This window comes from Eumetopias jubatus, unplaced genomic scaffold (assembly GCF_037043125.1).
Source record: "Eumetopias jubatus isolate StellerSeaLion01/CBP00866 unplaced genomic scaffold, mEumJub1_p1.0 scaffold_10, whole genome shotgun sequence".
In the NCBI taxonomy this organism is placed as follows: Eukaryota; Metazoa; Chordata; class Mammalia; order Carnivora; family Otariidae; genus Eumetopias; species Eumetopias jubatus.
In genome coordinates this window covers 48,898,091-48,919,542 of record NW_028274816.1, presented here as the reverse complement: position 1 = coordinate 48,919,542, position 21,452 = coordinate 48,898,091, and the positions used below count along the sequence as shown (strand labels likewise).

The window sequence follows — 21,452 nt, the reverse complement described above, 5'->3', positions numbered from 1 at the left end:
TGGTCAAGGATGGAGAAAACATGGTGGCCAAATGCTAGAGAAAGCTGTGCTTCAGAGGCAGTTTGTAATGGAGTAAACTGTGGGGCAAAGCTTTAGAGAAGAGAGCCTACTTTCAGAAACCTGGAGAGGAAGCCACACCAGAACTAAGGAGAATTCCCTCCCTCTGCAATGTCTCTCCAGTACCCTCTAATGACAAAGCTTACCATTATGCCAGCTGGTAAACAAACAAACAAAAAACTTAAAAAGTAAAGATCTATTTTCACCCATCAGGCAACAAAAGGTTAATTTGGACCAGAGAGGCAACAAATTCTCTAATCAACTATTTTGCTTTACCTCTCCAGAAGAGAAATAAAAAGTAGGACAAGAAGCCAGGAGTATTTAGGGAAAAAAATCTCTCCTCTTGAAGGATAGGTGAGTGGGGAAGATGCATTCTCCACTAACAGTCCCAAGCTTTTTCTTCTGTTAATTCAGTGGATCTGGCTATTTATAACCCTCTGAAATCAATAGTTTAATAGTTTATTAGTATAGTTTTGCCTGCATCTTCTTGAGATCAGTGCATCCATACTATTGCTACCTAGGACATCCTTTTGTTTCTTGTTTTGTTTTGTCTTGTTTTTAAAGATTATTTATTTGAGAGAGAGAGGGAGATAGAGCATGAGTGGGGGGTGGGGAGAGGGAGAAGTAGACTCCCCAGGATCATGACCTGAGCTAAAGGCAGACACTTAGCCGACTGAGCCACCCAGGCACCCCCAGGACATCCTTTTTAACTGCTAATGGGCATGTATAGTTTGTCTCCAGAAGTCTCTGAAATGGGTCACTAGCACATTAGTAAAAATAACCCCGAGGTCTTGTTTTGCCCAAGTGCCAATTCAGTGACAGATTCTTTGACCAAACTTTAGACTCCTGAACCTTCTAGACCTATCTGTGCACTTATTTATAAAATCAAGATTTAGTAAGAATCCTCAGTCAGTTTAACTAGAACCCTCTACCCTTAATACGTGATCACCCTTGATATCTGATCAGGTTCCTCATCCTCCACCTTCTCCCAGGTGCTGTGTGAGATCATGCTGGCCTGCCTTCAGCAGGAATCCTCTTTGGTTGGTTTAGCCAGGGGTAAGACCCTTACCCCTGGTGTTTCCTCTTGGAATTTTTCCATCCACTGACCCTCACCCTGCTCCCTGACTATACGTTTCCACTTCCCCAATCTTAACACTCAGACTTTGGATTTGTAGTACACCTTGTAGGTTTTATGAGCAGTGCCTGCTTCTTTTCCCATCTGCATTGAGTAATGTGAAACAGATGATGCTTGCATCATTCCTTCATGTATCCTCAAGACTGGTTAGAACGGATGTATACAATAATTTGCAAACATGGTCCATTCTGCTTCCTCCAGTTTGAGGGGGGAAACTGGGTTGCCACCTGCTCAAGACTATATCAGTACCACACCAGGGAGATTTGGGGCAAGAATAAAAATGACACAGAAGATTACTAACATTTGAAGATGGTGTTTGACTTGTTTGGGCATTTGCTTGTTTCTATAAACAACTGTTTTCTAGAGGTACTACAAAGTTGGTTCAGGAAGTTTTTGGGTTTTTTTTTTCCAGTTTTTGTAGGGGAATGATAGCTTGGGGATTCCTAGTTCAACATTTTCAAGATGACACCCCAGGAACTATATTTTTCACTTTTCCTGTTCCAACAATTTTTATTTTTAAATGAATAAGGTGGGGGAAGTTTTATAAATTGCTAAAAATTACAGACCTTATTAATAATGTAGTTGGGATTTTACTCTCCTAATTAAAAGTGCTTTTGTCTTACGTATGAGGAGCACAGGAGAATTAAGCAGAAAAGGGATTGTCTTAGCTCAGGCATTATAACAAAATACCACAGACTGGGTGGTTTAAATAGCAGACATTTATTTCTTACAGTTCTAGAGGCTGGGAAATCCCAACATCAAAGTGCTGGCAAATCCTGGTGAAGGTCCAATTCCTGGTGTAGACAGCTGCTTTCTTACCTGTGCTACACTCACATGACCTTTCCGCAGTGTATACACTTGGGAAAGAAATCTCTTCTTACAGTCTCTCTCTTCCACCTCTACATATGGGTACTGTTCCCATCATGAGTGTCCCACCCTCATGACCTAATCTAAACCTAATTACTTCCTTATAGCCCCATCTCCAAATACCATCACATTGGGGATCAGGGCTTCAAAGTATGAATTCTGAGTAGACTACAAACGTTTAGTTCATAATAGGGATTCTCCTCATTCACCGAACTGACAAACTTTTCAAAATATATTAAGCAGGGATGGCATTCAAATTACTTTGTTTAGGACCCTCATGCTCAAAGACATGATTACAGTCTGAACAAATGCAAAGGCACACTATGATTTGGGTCAGAAAGACTTAAAGTAAAAAAAAAGTCATTTCTCCCAAAATAAATATATAAATTTAATGCAGTTCCAACTAGAATATCAAAGGGTTTTGTATTTTGAGAACAGTCTTCATTTATATAGGAAGAAAATTAACTTAGAATAGCCAATAAAACTATGAAAAACAGCAAGGAGGAGTTGGTCTATTATGCAGTATCAAAATACAATAAGGCTAATGTTAAATCAATTTATCAATTAATATGGTATTAGTATAGAAGTAGAAAAATAGATTAGTGAAAGAAGAGAATACAGAAAGTAGGTCTTGGTATAAATGAAAGTACAAGGCAGTTTCACTTGAATGAGGAAAAAATCACGTGGTTAAAGGATTACATAGCTGAGTTTCAGTTGAACAGGAAAGGATGGTATTGGTAAAGAATTAAGAATAGGACTCTCCCCCTGACCCATGTCTGGAAAGATGACCTTAGATTTGATTTTCTACCAGTTTCCTTGATGAAAATACTACTGTAGATTCCTCATGTGTATCCTGTACCTGGATGGGGATAGGGGGTGCTGTCACTTGGCATGTAGACACCGACAGCCTATGTGACTAAGGCATCGTAAGTCTTGGGAAACCAAGGTAGCAGCTTCCCTGTGCTTAAGTGGGTATCAGTCTTACAACTGGGTGTGCTGCATGGGGGCACACCATGCAGTTGCAGTACTGGGTTATCATAAGACATCCTGGATGAGAATGTTGTTTCCCAGTGCTTAGGTGAACCACACCCGTGCTGACCTCCTCTCCCCTGAGCAGGGCAGAGGCCCTGGAAGCTGTGCTTGCTTGGGCAGTTGTAGTATTGTGAAGGCGATTTTGTTTTTTGTAGTTTGGTTTGTGTGTGTGTGTGTGTCAGGGAAGGCTAATAATAAACTTTGTTAAAGCCTGTTCTGTTTTTTTTTTTTTTTGATTGCTGGTTCAAATCTTTGATTGCTGCTGGTGGACACCACAAGTTGGTGTCAGAACTGTGTGACTGGCTGCTGAATAGATGGGTTATTTTAACAAATTGTGCTTGTATAACTGGAAACCCACCTGGAAGAAAATAACAAGGAATCCTCATTTCATATGACATTAAAAATTAAGTTCTAAATGGACTAATATTTACATATTGAAAAATGCAAACATTAAACAACTTGCAAGAAAACCTAAGAAATCTACAATCTAGAGATTAAAATATCTTCTTAACCAATCCATCAGCTTAGAAAAAATTAATACATATCTAGTTACAGAGAAATTTAGGGTATTTTTATGGAAAAATCATTTTTTATGACAAAAATCAGACAAATTCCTAATGTCTAATACATAAAGAGGACTTCAAAATGAGCTAACAATATGAAAATTTACAAAGAAGCTAGGAGCAAGTGGTTACACTCATCAGACAAACGTGAATTTAAGTAGTATGTTACCATCTGTTGCAGGGTTAGAGGAAAGTTGTGTTTTTGAAAATGACTGACAGCATCTATTACAATAAAATAATGGCATATGTCCTTTGATCTAACACTCTCTTGCCTGTAACCTATCCCCTAGAAATAAAAACATCTGAAATTTAAGGTCTGATTTTAAGAGTGTTTACTGTAGTATTGTTTGTAGTGGCAAATAACTAGCAAAAAGTCGAATTAATGGGGGGATGTCAGAGTAAATTTGACACTATTTATAGTCAAATGTCAAAATATCTGTGATAGTACTCAGATATTACTCACCTTACTCTTTGTGATATCCTATTTATTGTTGTTGCACCTTGGCCCTAGCCAACTACAGGCACCAAAAGGTAATCCTCCTAGTTTGGTCTGAATTGAGAGTTCTTAGTTGTTCTGGTGACTTCAAAGCTGCACAAGCTCAAAGGCAAGCAAAACACTTAAGAAATACGAGGGAGTGCTTAATGAGGAATGGAAGAAAATAGAGGATAATTTAGACTCTTGTAGATATACATGTTATTTGGGTATATTACCCCAGGAAATCAATCCCTGACATTTATAATCTTATCTCAAGACTAACCTTCAAAACCATTAACAAGCAGTATAGTAGTATGGTTCTATTAGCGTTTCATTATTTTGAATTTAAAAGAAATTGATATATTTGAAATATGCCTAAGGTTTAAATGTTGGATGCACATTTTTATCACTATTCAAAAAGAACACTAACAACTTTTTATATGTCAAGTTGTTGTGGAAAGGGACCAAGTAAACAAAAATCCTCAAAAAGATTTGCTTCAAATAAAAGAATATTGTTTAGGTCTCTGATCTCCTTTTTAGCACCATTTTCCCCAAAGAAACAAACAGGGGGGGTTGGTTGAGTATATTTGGCAGAATAGAGAAAAAAAATGTCTTGAGGTTAAAACTGAAGGTGAAATGCAAGAGTTGACATTTTACTCAGTGGCATATTTAAAAATTAAGGGTAACCTGGTTTCCTCATTTTAAAATACCAAATCCTTAATGCCAATACTGGTTATATGGACTTTTAAAGTTTCTGATAAATGTTTCAGTAGAAACCAATTCTTAATATCAAGTCTGTCCGTGTATTATTAAATGGTATGGTATGATCCTTAAATGTATACAATACCAACCTGCTGCACAATCAAATGCTATAACTTCTAAGTAGAGATCAAACAGATTAGTGATGTCACATGCAAGAGTAAATTTAAATTAAGCTACCATCCCAATTTTAAAAAATGACTTATAGTAAAGATATGATTTTAGAAATATTTCCTATAAAATATTAGTTTCTGGGATTGTGAGTCTGTTATTACATGTACTCCATGTACAGCTTTCCTACTCTTTATCTTTTTTAATTTTCAGAAATAGCACAAACAATAGAACACATATACTACCACAACCCAGAGGTAACGAACATTTTGTCATATTTACTTGGAATCTTTATTTCTTTTTATGATAGGTGTTTAGATACAAAACTGAAGTATCCTTTAACTACCATGCTTGGTCCCATTTCTTTTCCACTACCGTTCTTTCTAGAGGCAACCACCTTTGGAAATTGTGTATCTTAACAATCCATTCTTCAGTTTTACATAAAAATGTTTATCCATAATCAGTGCTTAATACTAGTGTTTGTTAGTGTTGACTTAATATTCACAGTTATGATTATATTTATCCCTTCATTGTTTTTACTCTACATGACTTTTCAGGTCTTTCTCTGTTACTATATTTATATATATATCACCTGTTATACTTCACTACTAGAGAACATTCTACTGTGTGCCTATATCACATTTTATTATCCATTTCACAAGCAACAGCCATTGCTAATGTAATTCATGCTTCAATGAACATAAAGATACATGACTCCCTAGGTACATGTATCAGTTTCTTGGGGATATGCATGTATACTCAAGAGTGAGTATCCTGGAATCTATTTTAGAAATTCCCTCCTACCCCAAGGTTTTAAAAACACTCTCCTATAAAATTCTTATATTACTAAATTTTGCTTTTTGCATTCTAGTCTTCAATACATTTGGATTTCATAATAAATACTTTAATGTATTACTACAGCAGAGATCTAATATTTTTCCACATGAAGAGTCAGTTACCCTGAGACCATTTTTGAATCATCCATGATTTCATTTCTCTACCAACCTGTGATACCACCTCTATCAATTAACAATTCCCCAAAAAGGCATGCATGTTTCTGAATACAATATTCTGTTCCAATCTGATTTCTACAAATGAATCAAGAACAAATAATTTTGATTACATATATAGCGAAACATTTTTTAAATGACAGTTTTGTCTCTTAATGTCAAATCTTTATACCTCTTAATGCATCAGGTAGGCCTTCCAGAACCATGCTGATTAGTGTTCATGACTGGATCCTTACATCGATGAGAATGCTCCTAAAAGTATATCATTAACAATGTTTGTTGTGGGAGTTCTGGGAGTACAGGTTTTCATGATACTATCTATGATACTTATTAAAATTGTTAGTATTTAAGTTTTGAGTTGTTGAAGTATTTTCCACATTCATGTCACTTTATTATAAAATGAATTTTCAGTATACCATTAAAGTGTGAGTTCTGATGAAAGTTTTCCTAAATTCAAGGCATTCATAGAGCTTTAGTGAGTATGAATTCTCTGGTGTCTAATATGATGTGACTTCTGGCTAAAAGCTTTCCCACATTCACTACACTGATAAGGTTTTTCTCCAGTATGGATTCTCATGTGTAGAGCAAGAGTTGAGAACTGAGAGAAGGCTTTCCCACATTCATTACAACCATAGGGCTTCTCACCTGTATGGCTTCTCATATGAACAGTAAGAGATGAGCTTTGACAGAAGGCTTTCCCACATATTTTACATTCATAAGGTTTATCACCCGTATGAATTCTCACATGTACAATGAGTGATGTGATTCGAGAGAAGGCTTTTCCACATTTATTACATTCATAGGGTTTCTCTCCTGTATGAATATTGTGATGTTTAATGAGGTATTGCTTCTGCCTAAAGATTGTTCCACATTCATTACATTTATAGGGTTTCTCTCCAATATGAATTTTCTCATGCTCAGTGAGATTTGATTTGCCACTGAAGGCTTTCCCACATTCTTTACATATATAGGGTTTCTCTCCTGTATGACTTCTCTGGTGTCTAATGAGGCTTGACTTCTGAATGAAAGCTTTCCCACACCCTTTGCATTCATAAGGTTTCTCTCCAGTATGTATTCTTTGATGGATAATGAGGTTTTCCTTCTGGCTAAAGGCTTTTCCACATTCATTACATTTAAAGGGTTTCTTTCCACTGTGGATATTCTGATGTTTAATGAGGTATTGCTTCTGGCTGAAGGCTCTTCCACATTGATTACATTCAAATGGTTTCTCTCCCGTATGAATTTTCTCATGCTCAGTGAGATATGATTTGCCATTGAAGGCCTTTCCACATTCCTTACATGCATAGGGTTTGTTTCCAGTATTATTTCTCTGGTGTTTAATGAGGCCTGGCATCTGAATAGAAGCTTTCCCATATTCATAAAGTTTCTCTCCGGTATGATGTTTCTGATGAGAAAGGAAGTTTCTTTTCTGGCTGAAGGCTTTTCCACATTTATTACATTTATATGGTTTCTTTCCTGTATGACTTCTCAAATGTAGAGTAAGGGATGAGACTCGAGAGAATACTTTACCACATTCAGTACATTCATGTGATTTTTCTCCAGTATGCATTTTCTTATGCTCTATGAGGTTTTGCTTCAGGCTAAAGGTTTTTCCACATTCATTGCATTCATGAGGTTTCTCTCTACTATGAATCTGGTCATGCTGAAGGAGATCTGCTTCAGGCTGAAGGCTTTCCAACATTCTTATCATGCACAGATATTTTTTCCAACAAGAATTCCTCAGTATCTCTTGACATGTGACATAGATAAAAGCTTTTCCACATTCATGAAATTCGTATGGTTTCTCTTCAACATTAATCCTCAGGTATCTAATGAAGTTGAATTTATGATGAAAGACTTTACATTGCTTATACTGAGATTAGACAATTACAGATTGGGATGAAATATAAGACATCATTGTATTCTTAATGGTAATGGTTCTTTCTTAGACAGCTTCTCTTATATTTAAGTATAAATTATGTCCTAAATTCCCTTAAACTGAGTCCCATACATAGAAATATAGTCTTAATCAGTGTCTGTGTTCAGAGGAAATACTTTTCTGTTACCAGGTTTTCTGAGTTTTTTCTGAGCTGTATTTTCATGGAGAAGGAGACTTAACTCACATGTCTTCCATGTTGTGTCTTTATCTATTTATAAATTTCCCAGACCTTTTCTAAAAGGGAATTAAAAAAAAAATCATTGAAAAGAGCTAATAACATGCCATAGTAGTAAAAATCCAATAAAGTAGCTGTCATCATCATCAACATCACTGTACTTGTGATTTTTCCCAGTATTATTAATAAAATATCAGAAATATGGTATTGTAAAATAGACTCTTTATTTCAAACCTAGTCTACCAGTATAAAAGAAAGCTTAAATACAAATAACATTCACAGGTACATGTAGCTTAAACTGCTTTTATTATTACTTTTTTTCTGTTTTTTTTTTAAATAGCATGGGGCCCAATGTGGGGCTTGAACTCACAACCCTGGGATCAAGACCTGAGCTGAGATCAAGAGTTGGACACTTAACTGACTGAGCCACTGAGGTACCCCTTCAACTGCTTTTAAATGTAACTTTGTACACTATAAATAAGTAAAATAAAACATAAAGAACAGGTGACAAACAGGATGAAAGGACAAAAACAAAACTGGGAGAGCCTAGGATGAAGGGGGAAAAAAATGAATAGAAGAATTATTAAAAAGGAAGTGTGGTTAAGTAAGATTCTATCTCTTTCTGAAACTCCATTAAAATGACAGTAAGAGGATGAAGGACATATACTTATAAACATTAAGAGGTAGAGGAGACACCAGTGGATGAAAAGTTTCAGGAAATTCTGAAAGGAAAGCAAATAAAGAACTATAAATTAACAGCAGAATCGAATGACTTAAATAAAAAGCCAGCAGAAGAGGATGCCACCTAGAAGCAAGGTAATTTGTGACACAGCTGTCAACACAAAGGCTCTATAACTGGAGAGACTGGGTGAGAGTGGAAGGTGAGATTTATAAAAATGATTACAAAAGCAGCAGCTGATGGTATAACTGGGAGGCTCCAAATTTAGTGATGATAGGCAAAGAAGATTAGAGTAACATATTAAAAAGAAGGTAATAAGTAAAAGTTCATATGCAGACTAGGGTCCCAACCCCTTTCTACTGCTGCTTGTTAGAAATGCTGGTGGTTGCTGGTGTCAGACAATGGAAGGGTTCTTTTCTGAAAAAATGAGAAGACCATGAGAACATTTATAGATACTAACATATAGAGTCATATAAAAGAAACACCTAGATATCTGACTGAATGGTGCACAGTGAAGCCCATTATTCTACAAGCCCCAACCATGCACATAGATTACAGTAATGATTCAGGTAGTTCAATGTTAAATATTAATATAACATTAAAGATCAAAAAATTTGATGAAAGCCCTGAGGTGAAAGACAGATCAAAACAAATAGGAAAAAAACAAAGGAACAAAAGAACACATATACAATACTATAATTAGTATTACAGAAAGCTAAGAGGTTGTATAGCACTGAAATATTAACAGGGTTCTATAAAGAAGTGCTTTTTGCAAATAAACAATATAATGTTGACCTCAAAAATTCAATAGTTTGGGGGGAAAAATTCCAGGAAATCTCCCAGAATAAAAAAGGGAAGAATGGAAAGAACGAAGGGAGAAAGAAATAATGATTGGAAAATTCCTGGGTTAGTGGAGGCATCTAGGAGGTTCAACATTTCCTAAAGGAGTTCCAGAGAAAACACAAAGCAAAATGAATGCAGGAAATTTTCTGGATCCCTGCATGTTAACAATCTGACTACATATATAAATGATGTATTTTAAAAGATTTTGTTAGAACAGGGGGAGAAGAGAATCTTAAGCAGACTCTACGCTGAGTGCAGAGCTCAACAGGGGGCTTGATCTCAGAACCCTGAGATCCCCACCTGAGCTGAAACCCAAGAGTTGGACGCTTAACCAACTGCACCATGCAGGTGCCTGTAAAAGATTTTATTTTTAAGTAATCTCTACACCCAATGTGGGGCTCAAACTTACAACCCTGAGATCAAGAGCTGCATGTTCTACCAACTAAGCCAGGTAGGTGCTCCCAAGGTGATACTGTTTTAAAATGGTTAAATCAAAAGTAGGTAAAATAGCTGTATAAAATGTGGGAATAAATATCAGTAGACTCAGTTAAATGAGTTGCAAGTAGTTGCCTATGTGGAGTAGGAACTGTGGGTGAGGAAGGATGGAGCAAGCATAACTATAATCCTATTTCACTTTTATCTGGTTGCAATTGAGTTTCACATGGCTAAACAGCAAAGTACACAGATTTAATGAAAAAAGGAAAATAGGCAAGAAAACAGCCATTTTTGCTTTGAAATCTGATTTACTGCAGTGTTTTGATTATTGATACTATTATTTCTAGATACAGAAACTGCCATTGCCATCCATTTCAGTTTTCATTCGTTTTCCTTTCATTATGCCTGAAATAAGTGGCACCAAAGTTCTTCTTTTGTGAAGAGCTCTTTTCTTGTACCCCCTCTGAATTCTTTCTTTTATAATTGCTTCCTGCCCACTAACTGGAAATCTTCAATGTGATCCTGATCTGTCTTGTCCCTCTTAAAATTTTATCCTCATTTTCTTACTTTCTTTTTTAAAGATGTTATTTTTAAGTAATCTCTGCACCCAACCTGGGGCTCAAACTTACAAACCTGAGATGAAAGTCCCATGCTCTAAGACTGAGCCAGCCAGGTGCCCCTCCTGATTTTCTTATAAATCACTGCAAGAATTAACTCTAGTAATATGCTGTCACTCATATCAATGCTATAATTTACATAATTAGAAAACAAAAGCCCTCAAACTTTACTGTATGCCATATGCAAAAACTTACTTAAACTGAATCAAAGACTTCAACATAAGTGTTAAAACTATTAAGATAAAAAGAAAAAATGGTAGACTTCATCAAAATTAAAAGCTAATGCCCTTCAAAAACACACTTAACAAAAAGAAAAGCCAGACTGGCAGAAACTGATAAAGGGCTCATACCCAAAATACACAGAACTCCTAAAACTCAAAAAGATAATCTAGTTTTTAAAATGGGTAAAAGACTAGAACAGACATTTCACAAAATCAGACATATGAATGGCCAATAAGTACATTAGACATTCATCTTAACTAGGGATCAGAAATGCATATTAAAATCCCAGTGAGGGGCACCTGGGTGGCTCAGTTGGTTGAGCATCTGCCTTTGGCTCAGGTCATGACCTCAGGGTCCTGGGATCGAGTCCCACATTGGGCTCCTTGCTCAGCGGGGAGTCTGCTTCTCCCTCTGCCTCTCCTGCCTGTTCATTCTCTCTCTCTTAAATAAATAAAATCTTAAAACAAAAACAAAAAACAACCCCCCAGTGAGATACATTACACATCCACTAAATGGCTAAAGGTAAAACAACGGCCAATCCAAATGTGAGAATGTGAAGCAACTATAACTCTCAATGATGGGAGTAGTAGCTGGGGATGAAAAATGGTTCTACTACTTTGGAATACAATCTGAGAGTATTTTGTAGTTAAATATACACTTAATATTCTAGGCAGCAGTCCCACTCCCAGTCATTTATTTAAGAAAAATGAATATGTATGTTCACACAAAGACTTAGTATATGAATGTTCATAATAGCATTATTCATAATGGCCCAAAATGGAAATAATCTAAATGTCTATCAACTAGTGAACAAATTATGTCCATACTTATAGTAATAGTCAGCAATAAAAAGGAATGAAATACTAATCTATACCACATGAATTAATTTCAAAAATGTAAAACTAAGTCAAAGAAATTAAATGCTAAAGATTATGCAGTACATGACTATATTTATATGAAATTCTAGGAACAGCAAGCTATAGTACATAAAGTCAATTAGTGATCACCAGGGATGGGGGAGGGGCGTGGTTCAACTGCAAAAGGGCACAATGAATCTGTTTTGTATGTTTGTTTTGGTGTACGTTTTATGCCTATATACAATTACCAAATTTATCAAATAATATACTGAAAGGGGGAGTGACTTTTAATTTATGTAAATTATTCCTCAATAAAGCTGAAAATGTAAATCCACACTTGAAGCTCTACAATAATCACTAATTATTTAATAATCATCTTGCTTGTGTTCAACACTGCAGATCCAAAGGGTAAAATACTGGCCTTTCAGTGAGCTCCAATGTAGGTCTTAAACATGAAAGTGAAAAATAAAAATATAAGAGACTATATACTTAGGATCCGTGTTGTTCTGGAAGACATAATATGGTATGGGAGTAGAGAGATTAGAGAGACTGAGCTAAAAGTGATAACGAAGATACATTTTAATAAAAATGAAGCTCAAGGGTAAACAATGGACTTTGATAGATCGATTACTGCACAATCAAAGGCAAAGACGCAAATAATTTCATATATATGAAGGGGGAGGTACAAAGGATGCAGCTGATCCTATTTAAAACTGGAATAATAATCGCAATCACCAACTGTGTGGTAAAGAGAGGAGGGAGACTGAAAACATACTAATGTATAAAATACACATCACTACTTAGTGGGGACTAAAGCAATGAAGGATGAAGACTAAAAGTTATGAATATAAAGGCAACCAAGAGAATAAAATAATATAATAAGCTTTCCAAATTTTTTGAAGGAAAGACATATATACCCAAGACAAGGAAATCAAAAATCCTACAGTAAAGGATAAAAAAGATGAGGTCAAATTTAAAACAATGTATAATATTAAATATGAGAACCAATACTAACCATATTGTTCCTCTCAATAAATACAACTAAAATAAAAAGAACTATTAAAAGAAAAAGACTAAAACAGACTCATACAGAAAATTCTCAGGCTCCAACACATAACTCCTGAATCAGAAAATCTGCCAGTAAGGCCCAGTAATCTGTATTTAAAAAGCCCTCCAGATGATTTTGACACATGCTAAGGTTTAACAACTGATAGAACAAAGGCACCTAAACTCTATACATACAAGATACAATCTAAAACGACATCAGAAATGCTGAAAATAAAGAATAAAGATAAAAGAAGATAATCATGAATACATAAACCACAGAAATCCAAGACGTTAGTAACTGAGAAGACTACCTTTCCTCAAGCACCAAATCCATAAAATAGAATACACTAAAAATAGGAACATTAAATAAAAACATGTACTAATTTATAACATAGAGCTAATCAGTTGTTTTTTTTTAAAGATTTTTTTTATATATTTGACAGACAGCAAGAGAGGGAACACAAGCAGGGGCAGTGGGAGAGGGAGAAGCAGGCTTCCTGCCAAGCAGGGAGCCCCATGTGGGGCTCGATCCCAGGACCCTGGGATCATGACCTGAGCCGAAGGCAGACACTTAATGACTGAGCCACCCAGGCGCCCCAGAGCTAATCAGTTTTAAAACTACCTTTTTAAAGGCTCACAGAACATTCTTAAAATCAGCCCTTATAATGCCTATAAAACTTCAAATATTCCACAATGTGGAAAAGGACAGACAAAATACTTGAGTAAAAAAAATTACAATAGAAAAACAAATTTTCACTTGTAAATTTCAAAATGTACTGGCTTCAACAAACACTTTGGTCAAAGAGAAAATTAAATTGCAGAATATTCAGAAAAATTCAGAAAAAAAATATATATCAGAGCCCATAGAATACATTTGAGAAAATGTATAAGTTTTAACATAAATGTTTATATTATTTTAAAAACAAAGAACAACAAAGTAAGTGTTCAAACTAAGGAATTACAATAAGGAAAAGTAAATATAAGAAAAACAAAAATTGGGTGGCTCAGTCAGTTGTGTCTGACTCTTGATTTCAGCTCAGGTCATGATCTCAAGGTCATGAGATTGAGCCCTGCATTGGGCTCTGCACTGAGCAAGGAGCCTGCTTGGGATTCTCTCCCCCTCTCTCTATGCCCCTCCCACCACATGCTCTCTCACTCTCTCTCTAAAAAATAAATAATAAAAAGAAAAACAGAAAAATTAGTAAAGATAAATTAATTATTACAAACAGAAAAAAAATAATAAATTCATAAGTTGATTCCTAGGTAAAAACTAAAGAGGAATAAAAGCAAAATTACAAAACTTTTAAAAAAGTTATTATTTGGAAATAACCATAGATAGAAAAGGACTGTAGATTATTTGCTCAACCCCATGCAAATAAATTTGAAAACCAAATATAACCTATGAAAACTGAGACCAGAAAAGACAGAAATCCTAAACAGAAAAGTAAACATAGAAAAAAAAGAGACAATGTTAAAGTATTTTATCACCCCAAAGCCCAAGGCATAGATGGCTCAACATGTGGATTTTACTAAAGTTTTACAAATTACAGTAATAGCATTTACTTCAAAATTCCAATTCATTATATTTGTCAAAGAATGATGCAGAACAGATCAAGGCTCAACCCACTATAGTCCTAGTAAAAGAAAACACAGGGGCACCTGGGTGGCTCAGTCAGATGTGGGTCTGACTCTTGGTTTCAGCTCAGGTCATGATCTCCGGGTCCTGGGATCGAGCCCTGCATGGGGCTCTGTGCTCAAGTGCAGTCTGCTTGTTCCTCTCCCTTCCCTTCTTTTCCTCCCCTCACTCATACGCTCTATCTCTCTCACATAAATAAAATCTTAAAAAAAGGAAAACACAGAAATGACATCTCGTTGGTAATTAAAAATCCTTGTATTTTTATAGGGATGACATCAACATACTTCATACATATTTATCAGAATTGAATTTTTCATACTGTAAATTTTTTTTAAAGATTTATTTATTTTAGAGAGCAAGACAGAGAGAGAGCTGGGGGGGAAAGAGAGAGAGAGAATCTCAAGCAGACTCTTCACTGAGTGTGGAGCCCGATGCTCAAACTTACCACCACGAGATCAAGACCTGAGCCAACATCAAGAGTCAGACACTTAACTGACCGACCCACCCAGGTGGCCCTCCTGTAAAATTCTGAACTGAACTAGGCAACGTCATCTGAAAATCAGGTAAAGTGGTTCTTTCAATAGCATTTAACTTGTGGTTTAAAAAATATTTTCAAAATAGAAATCAAGATAGTCTCATGCTAAGCAAACTACTTTTGTGCTATAATGTCTGACTTGAGTAGTTGTATGGTCTACAAAGCCTTATGTATTTACTATCTGGACCTTTACAGAAAAAGTTTATTGACTTCTTGTCCTACCGTGGTGATTTCTCCCTCCTCCACCTGGCTGGAACCAGAAATGCACTGCTGATCCAGGTTCAACCACAACTGAATAATGAAAGAGACAACCTGGAAGAAATCTGGATCCTTAAAGGACCACAAAGACCAAAGCAACCATGCAGCTCTTCACTACTCCCCACATTAACTGTTATAGGACCAGGAAATCAATTCTTATATTCCTTAAAGCAGTACATTTTGGGTTTATTATAGTCACTTAGCTTTACCATGACTGATATACTTTTTAGTCGTGTCTCATGCTTTATAACATCATGTATCTGCAGATGCCTGCTCAACTCAGGCATTTGTAGCATGAAAGCAGCCACAGATAATAAGAAAATGAATGGACAAGATGCACTGTAGGTGGCCATGTTTCAGTAAAACTCTTCAGAAAAACACGTACTAGGCTGTAGTTTGCCAAACCCTGCTCTAACAGGTCACCATTTCCACAGAATACAGTTAAGAATTTGCTTGACATTTGTGCATTATGATGCAATATTTTTGGAAAATATTTAATCACTAGCCTGGACCTCTTTCCCCAAGTGATTCACATAGCCACTTGCTACTCAAAATCTGCACTTGGATGTCTAATAATTTACCCTGCCCCAGACAAAACTCTCGTTCTCCCAAATCAACTCCCCCCAAATTCTTCTCATCTCGTTAAATAGCAACCTTATTTTTCCAGTTGCTCAAGCATTGAACAACTGTCTCCCAGATCACACACCTATTACATCTCCATGTCCTGTTGGCTTTATCTTCAAAATATGGTTAGCATCTGGCCATTTCTCATAATCCTCACGAGGACAACCAAAGTGTAAGCCACATCTTGTCTTGACTGGATATTTAATAGGCTCCTCACTCTTCTTCCTACCTTCGCCTTTGCCTCTTTATAACTCCTCTCAACACAGCAACAGGTGTTTATTCTTGTCACAGTTAAATCATGTCATTGTTCTGCTTGAAAGCCTCCTTGTATACTCATAAAAATATTTAGAAGAATGCACAGTTAACAGTGGCTGCTTCTGGGGAACAGAAATGGAGAAGTGAGGGCCAGGATTGAGAAGACATACCCATTATTTTACTTTTCTATTAAGTGCATGTATTGGATTTTAAAGAGAATAGTATTATTTCTTTTTAAAAGTAACAGAGAGGTGAACTCGTAGGAAGCCAGGACAAATTTCCAAGCATGCTATATTGTTAAAAAGCAAGAGGGGGAGAAATGTTGTGCTATGATAGTTGGAGGTAGGAAGAGAATAAGAAATAAGGATAAGGGGGAAAATAAAATTCAACTCAGATATATAACAATGGAAGTGGGGAGAAATGATAGAAAGTTAAATTTTATTAGAAAAATTTTTTTTGAGAGAGAGAGTGCAAGCAGGGTATCGGAGAGGGGGAGGGAGAGAGAATCCCTCCCAAGCAAGCTCCATGCCCAGCGTGGAGTCCGATGCTGGCCCTATCCCATGACCCTGAGATCATGACCTGAGCCGAAATCAAGAGTCAGATGATTAATCGCCTAAGCCACCCAGGCATCCCCAGAAAGTTCAATTTTAAAGAAAAGAATCTATATGCTAAGATTTGAAAGACTAGAGATCTTGTAATCCTTGGCAAGATGAATGAATGCTTAAGGGAAGAAGTCTAGACATCTAGGGGGAAATAAAAAATGGAGAATGTTAGTGAAAGGGAGAACACATGTACATCATAAAATTTATCAAACTGAGACTACAAATGAAGAGGGTGACATCCAGAAGAGAGGTTAGAGGGGCAACCAGTCCCCCAAAATCTGAGGAAAAAAAAGCACTGATCAAGCAAGATTATCTGGAAATGTTATTTGGGTATCTAAAGAATTTCCAGCAATTGTTACTCCAAAAGACAAGGGCTGATAAGACAACTGCCTCAAAAAATTTTCAGAGGTTGTGGGTTGAGTAACTGTAATGAGCCTTTATCCCATTAATACCTGCTGGGTTCTTTCTTACTCACCTAGATAGCACCTCCTTTACATTTCTCTCTCAGTCATCCACTGATCTTCTTGTTAAACTGGTGCCTTAAACTTCTAAACAGTGACACAGGACTTGGACGTTACTGTTGAGGGTCAAAGCAGCATCCCATAATTCAGGTTGAGGCTATAGGACTCCTGGGAGGTTTTGAAGGACAAGGCAAGTGCAGTTCCTGTGGATGTACAAGGAACCTGGCCTGTGAAAAAAACAAAGTAATGATGACCCTTTGGCTTAGAAGCTGGTACACATGCATACACGTGAGCACATGGATTTATACTCTGCATCCCAAGCCAAACCCATTATGCCATTTAAAGGCTCTACACAGGGGCACCTGGGTGGCTCAGTTGGTCAAGAGTCTGCCTTCGGCTCAGGTCATGATCTGAGGGTCCTGGGATTGAGTCCCACATAGGGCTCCCTGCTCTTCGGGGAGCCTGCTTCTCCTTCTCCCTCTGCCCTTCCCCCCTGCTTGTGTGTGCACACACTCTCTCTCTCAAATAAATAAGTCTTAAAAAAAAAAGGCTCCACACATTTCAGAAATGGGTAACGTCATTTTCAGGATTTAGGTGATAGAGAAAAATTACAAGACTGAGTTGTTAGAGTTCTACTGAATCACAACCTGAACAGGTACATGTGGCCTTGCTCCTGACTGAAGAGTCACAATTCTGAATGTCATTTTCCCCTATAAAAACACTTTCCTCATAAATCTGAAGTCACCAACCTTAAATGATATGGATAAAATGTAAAGGATGTTATTCATGTATTCGTCATGGTCAGCATTCCTAAACATTTTTAGCAGCCTAATATTTTACCTAGGTTATGTTACTCTAGGAGAAATGAAATATTTTAAATGCCATATAATTATATGGTCATTCACTGATTCAGCAAACATACATATTTATCATTTATTATGTGTAATTAAGAAATCTAGGCCTCCAATTTGTAATGTGGTGTGACAGGTAAGAGTCAAACTTACTGAGAAGCTCTTCCCTTACTCAGATATAAGAGGCTTCAAATCTGGATGGACAGTGTTATGAACTGACAAAACAGGTAATCAAAGGGGAAATGGATGGAGGCAAACCACAGGAAACAGGATAACAGTACTAACATTGTGGGCATAAATTTAGAGTTTGAAGTTCCTGACTGCAACCTCAAGGTGGGGCAGTCCATTATGCATTTGGATATGTGAATCAGTAGTTCAGGACATGGCTCAAATAGGAATGGACATTTGTTAGTCACCTGTCAGGTGAAGCCACAGCAATGGAATTTTGTTCTTAGAGATATGTATTTATATATAAATACATATTATATATATATATAATCAAAGTGAGAAACTTAGGAACACTAATAGTTAAGGGGAAAACAGAAACATAAGTCACTAATGGAGCTTTTTGGTGGGGGAGGATTATTTCTTGGTTTTGACTAGAATTATACAAATGAAAGTAGTATAATGGAAGTCAAGGAAACATTCAAGAGTGAGGCAGTGCTAAACATCTAAAAAGTAATGGAGTGAACAAAGACATTAATTTCCCCATCCCAGTTAAAAATGGAAATCTACAACCAGGGAAGCAAAAATGTGATTCTTACCCCTGCCCTAGCTGTTACATCTCCCTCCTCATCAACCTTTTTATTTTCTGTGTAAACTTCAAGTTTCTTTATGCACCTACAAATATACATTCTTATTCCCACTTACTAAAAAAGTGGTATATTAGGTATTACCAAACAGGCACTTAGCTTTCTTCACAAAATACCTTGCAGACTTTTTAAATCTAAGATATGACATATATTTCCATTTGTTCAAGTCTTCTTTTGCATCTTGTTAACTAAAGAATTTAGTGTTATATAGATTTTATACATTTCTTGTTTACCCCAAGGTGTTTTGTCTGATTTGTCGCTGTTGTAAATAAAGTAGTCATAACTGTTACTGATTATTTTTTGTATATACCAAAGCTATTATTTGTGTATATGAATTTTTTGTACCGTGGTACCTTTTCATTTTATTGAAAATTATGTTAAGTGTGATAGAATACTGGAAGAAAGTGTCGTTTTAGATAGAAGACAATTTGTTTCACTACATTTACAAATGCCATTTGGTCTGGGGAAAACCTGGTCAAATTACGAGTCACTGCCACGTCGTTTAGAAACAAGGGAGTCTCAAATCAGTTACTTGCTATCTCTGCACCAAAGACAGGACAATATCCTCCACAATTCTGTGCTGTCTACACTAGTGGAAACTAGCTCTTAAAGCTCCTCCTTAGTCAAGGGCTTCTCAAAGGTGCTCACCAAAGTTCCTCCAAAGAATTACGAAAAGTCAATACACAGGGGGAGTCTAGTAATCCAATAACAAGTTTTTCGGAAATAAACTCCACAATCAGTCTGCCTTTATATAAAAATCGCTTTAAAAATTACTTATCTCTCGTCTTAGCCATTTTCCTTTCCTTCAGAAAAACGGATACTCCAGAAAGATGCATCTTTATTATCATTATTTTAGAAACGTGAGATTGAGGTTACTACCCCATAAAGCTCACCATGCCACCCATCCTCACAAACTTGGAACCACGCAATTCTCACGCAAGTTGTATCTCTACAACCCTTTCACACCCTCCGTCACCCACCTGCGAACTCGCCCCAGTTTCCTCCTTGTACCCCTGCCCCCATCCGCACAGGCTTTGAACACTGCACGTCACAGAAAGCGATTCGTCCCCGTCAGCCTCCCCAGCCCTGTCGCAGGCTCTAAGAATCCTCCCCTACAGCTTCCCTGACCGGATTCTGAGCCCAGAACCCCAGGTCCCACGCCCAGATCTGTGCCTTGCGAGGCCGAAACCACACTCACCCGCAGACAAAGACGACTATGGCGAGCCAGAAAGTCTGCGCCTGCGCACTCCTTGGGCTGGCTAGCACTCCCAGAGGTCTCCTGGGCTCCGCCAAGCCGGGCTCAGTACCGGACAGAATCTGTCGGTATTGGCCGGTCCTCCACTTTTCTGACTGCGGACTACATTTCCCATAAGTTTCAGGGGGTTGAAGTCCGCTTTTCGCGCTTTCTTTCCTGCGCCAGAGTTTGTGGGACCGTCTCCCTGGTTGGGGGAGGAGTGTAAGTAGTCCGAGTCTCAGTTTAATCTTTCCTGTGTTAACTCTGCCTTTCGGAGAGGGCAGTGGTGTGCCTTTGGTTATAATAAACTCAGTTCAAGCATGCCGGGCTTACTCCAAGTAGGGGCCAAGGTGTAAGGCTACCTACCCCTGGAGCGCCGAAACATTTCGGGGCACAGTTCGTGCCTCAGGGTGGGCCGGGGGAGGACAGGGCTCAAGCCGGGCGCCATCTTTTCCATCACTACCGCGGAGCTTAACTACATTTCCCAGCAGGCATCGTGTCCGCCGCTCCTCCCCACAGTGAGGCGGGCGGCTTTGAGCTGAGCTCTATTTAGCCGCGAGTGGTGGTCTCTCAGCAGCGCGCTCCGCCTACTGACACGTTTCAGAGGACCCCGAGGTTGAAAAAAGTCCCGGGGTCGGGACGGAAACTGAATATTAAGTCTGTTCGGGTAGAAGGGGCTGAGGAGGGGCGGTGGTGAAATTTTGTGACTGTCAAGTGATGTATGTGTGATTGTGAACGTGTGTGATACCGTGTGTGCGGGTGTGGATTAGCTTATAGCACTGTGAGTCCCCATGGTATGATTGTTCATGTGTGACCGTGTGTAACACTGGGGGGGGGGTTACCTGTGACTGTGTCCCTGTAGTGGGTATGCGGTTGTGACTGTGACCTGGTATTCCACTTTGTATGCTAGTATAGGGAGCTTTGTGACTGAGCCGCCGTGGGTATTGTGACTGTGGAGCACTGTGTGGGAAGGGTAGGGAGGGTGTGACTTTGTGTCTAGTAGTGGGTGTGAGACTGTGCAGCACTGTGTGGATTTGGGGAGATTGTGTTGTTGACTGTGTCACACACAATCATATATGGGAGCACAAGACAAGACAGCTCTGCCCCTTGACGGTAAAAGCCTTGACTCTTCTCTCTGACCCTGAAGATTGATTTGGAAGCTCTGGTCTCTGATGGCGAGGGTCGTGTGTGGCAGGTGGAGCCAGTTGACTTTCTCATCGGGGTCCAAAGAATGGCCTGTTGTCTCCTTCCCCGTCTCTATACTTCTCCAAAAAAGGTCTCCGTTGGAGGAGGAAATAATTGTTGTGACAATTAAAAGTAATGTTTAAGGTGACTTAGTATTTTCTCTTTGTCTCCGAAAT

General features: G+C 37.8%; 1 protein-coding gene and 2 long non-coding RNA genes across 4 annotated transcripts in view; 2 read left to right on the top strand and 1 right to left on the bottom strand.

Annotated features, from left to right (window-relative positions):
- The window catches only part of LOC148163203 (uncharacterized), a 38,024-nt gene extending 18,911 nt beyond the window's left edge, over positions 1 to 19,113 (top strand). For both annotated transcript variants that reach the window (XR_015769383.1, XR_015769382.1), the window contains exons 2-4: positions 8,464 to 8,557; positions 14,797 to 15,022; positions 15,190 to 19,113. This is a non-coding gene — a long non-coding RNA (uncharacterized LOC148163203). The remainder of the gene's footprint in view (positions 1 to 8,463; positions 8,558 to 14,796; positions 15,023 to 15,189) is intronic.
- Positions 1,894 to 20,447, bottom strand: ZNF260 (zinc finger protein 260). The gene is made up of 3 exons (XM_028090719.2): positions 20,056 to 20,447; positions 17,209 to 17,421; positions 1,894 to 8,182 (listed from the first exon to the last, which is right to left on the bottom strand). Exon 3 carries the CDS (start codon positions 7,718 to 7,720, stop codon positions 6,482 to 6,484), a length of 1,239 nt encoding a protein of 412 aa, XP_027946520.1. The 5' UTR covers positions 7,721 to 8,182; positions 17,209 to 17,421; positions 20,056 to 20,447; the 3' UTR covers positions 1,894 to 6,481.
- LOC148163201 (uncharacterized) overlaps positions 20,124 to 21,452 on the top strand; it is a 71,372-nt gene continuing 70,043 nt past the window's right edge. Inside the window, exon 1 of the long non-coding RNA XR_015769384.1 lies at positions 20,124 to 20,313. This is a non-coding gene — a long non-coding RNA (uncharacterized LOC148163201). The remainder of the gene's footprint in view (positions 20,314 to 21,452) is intronic.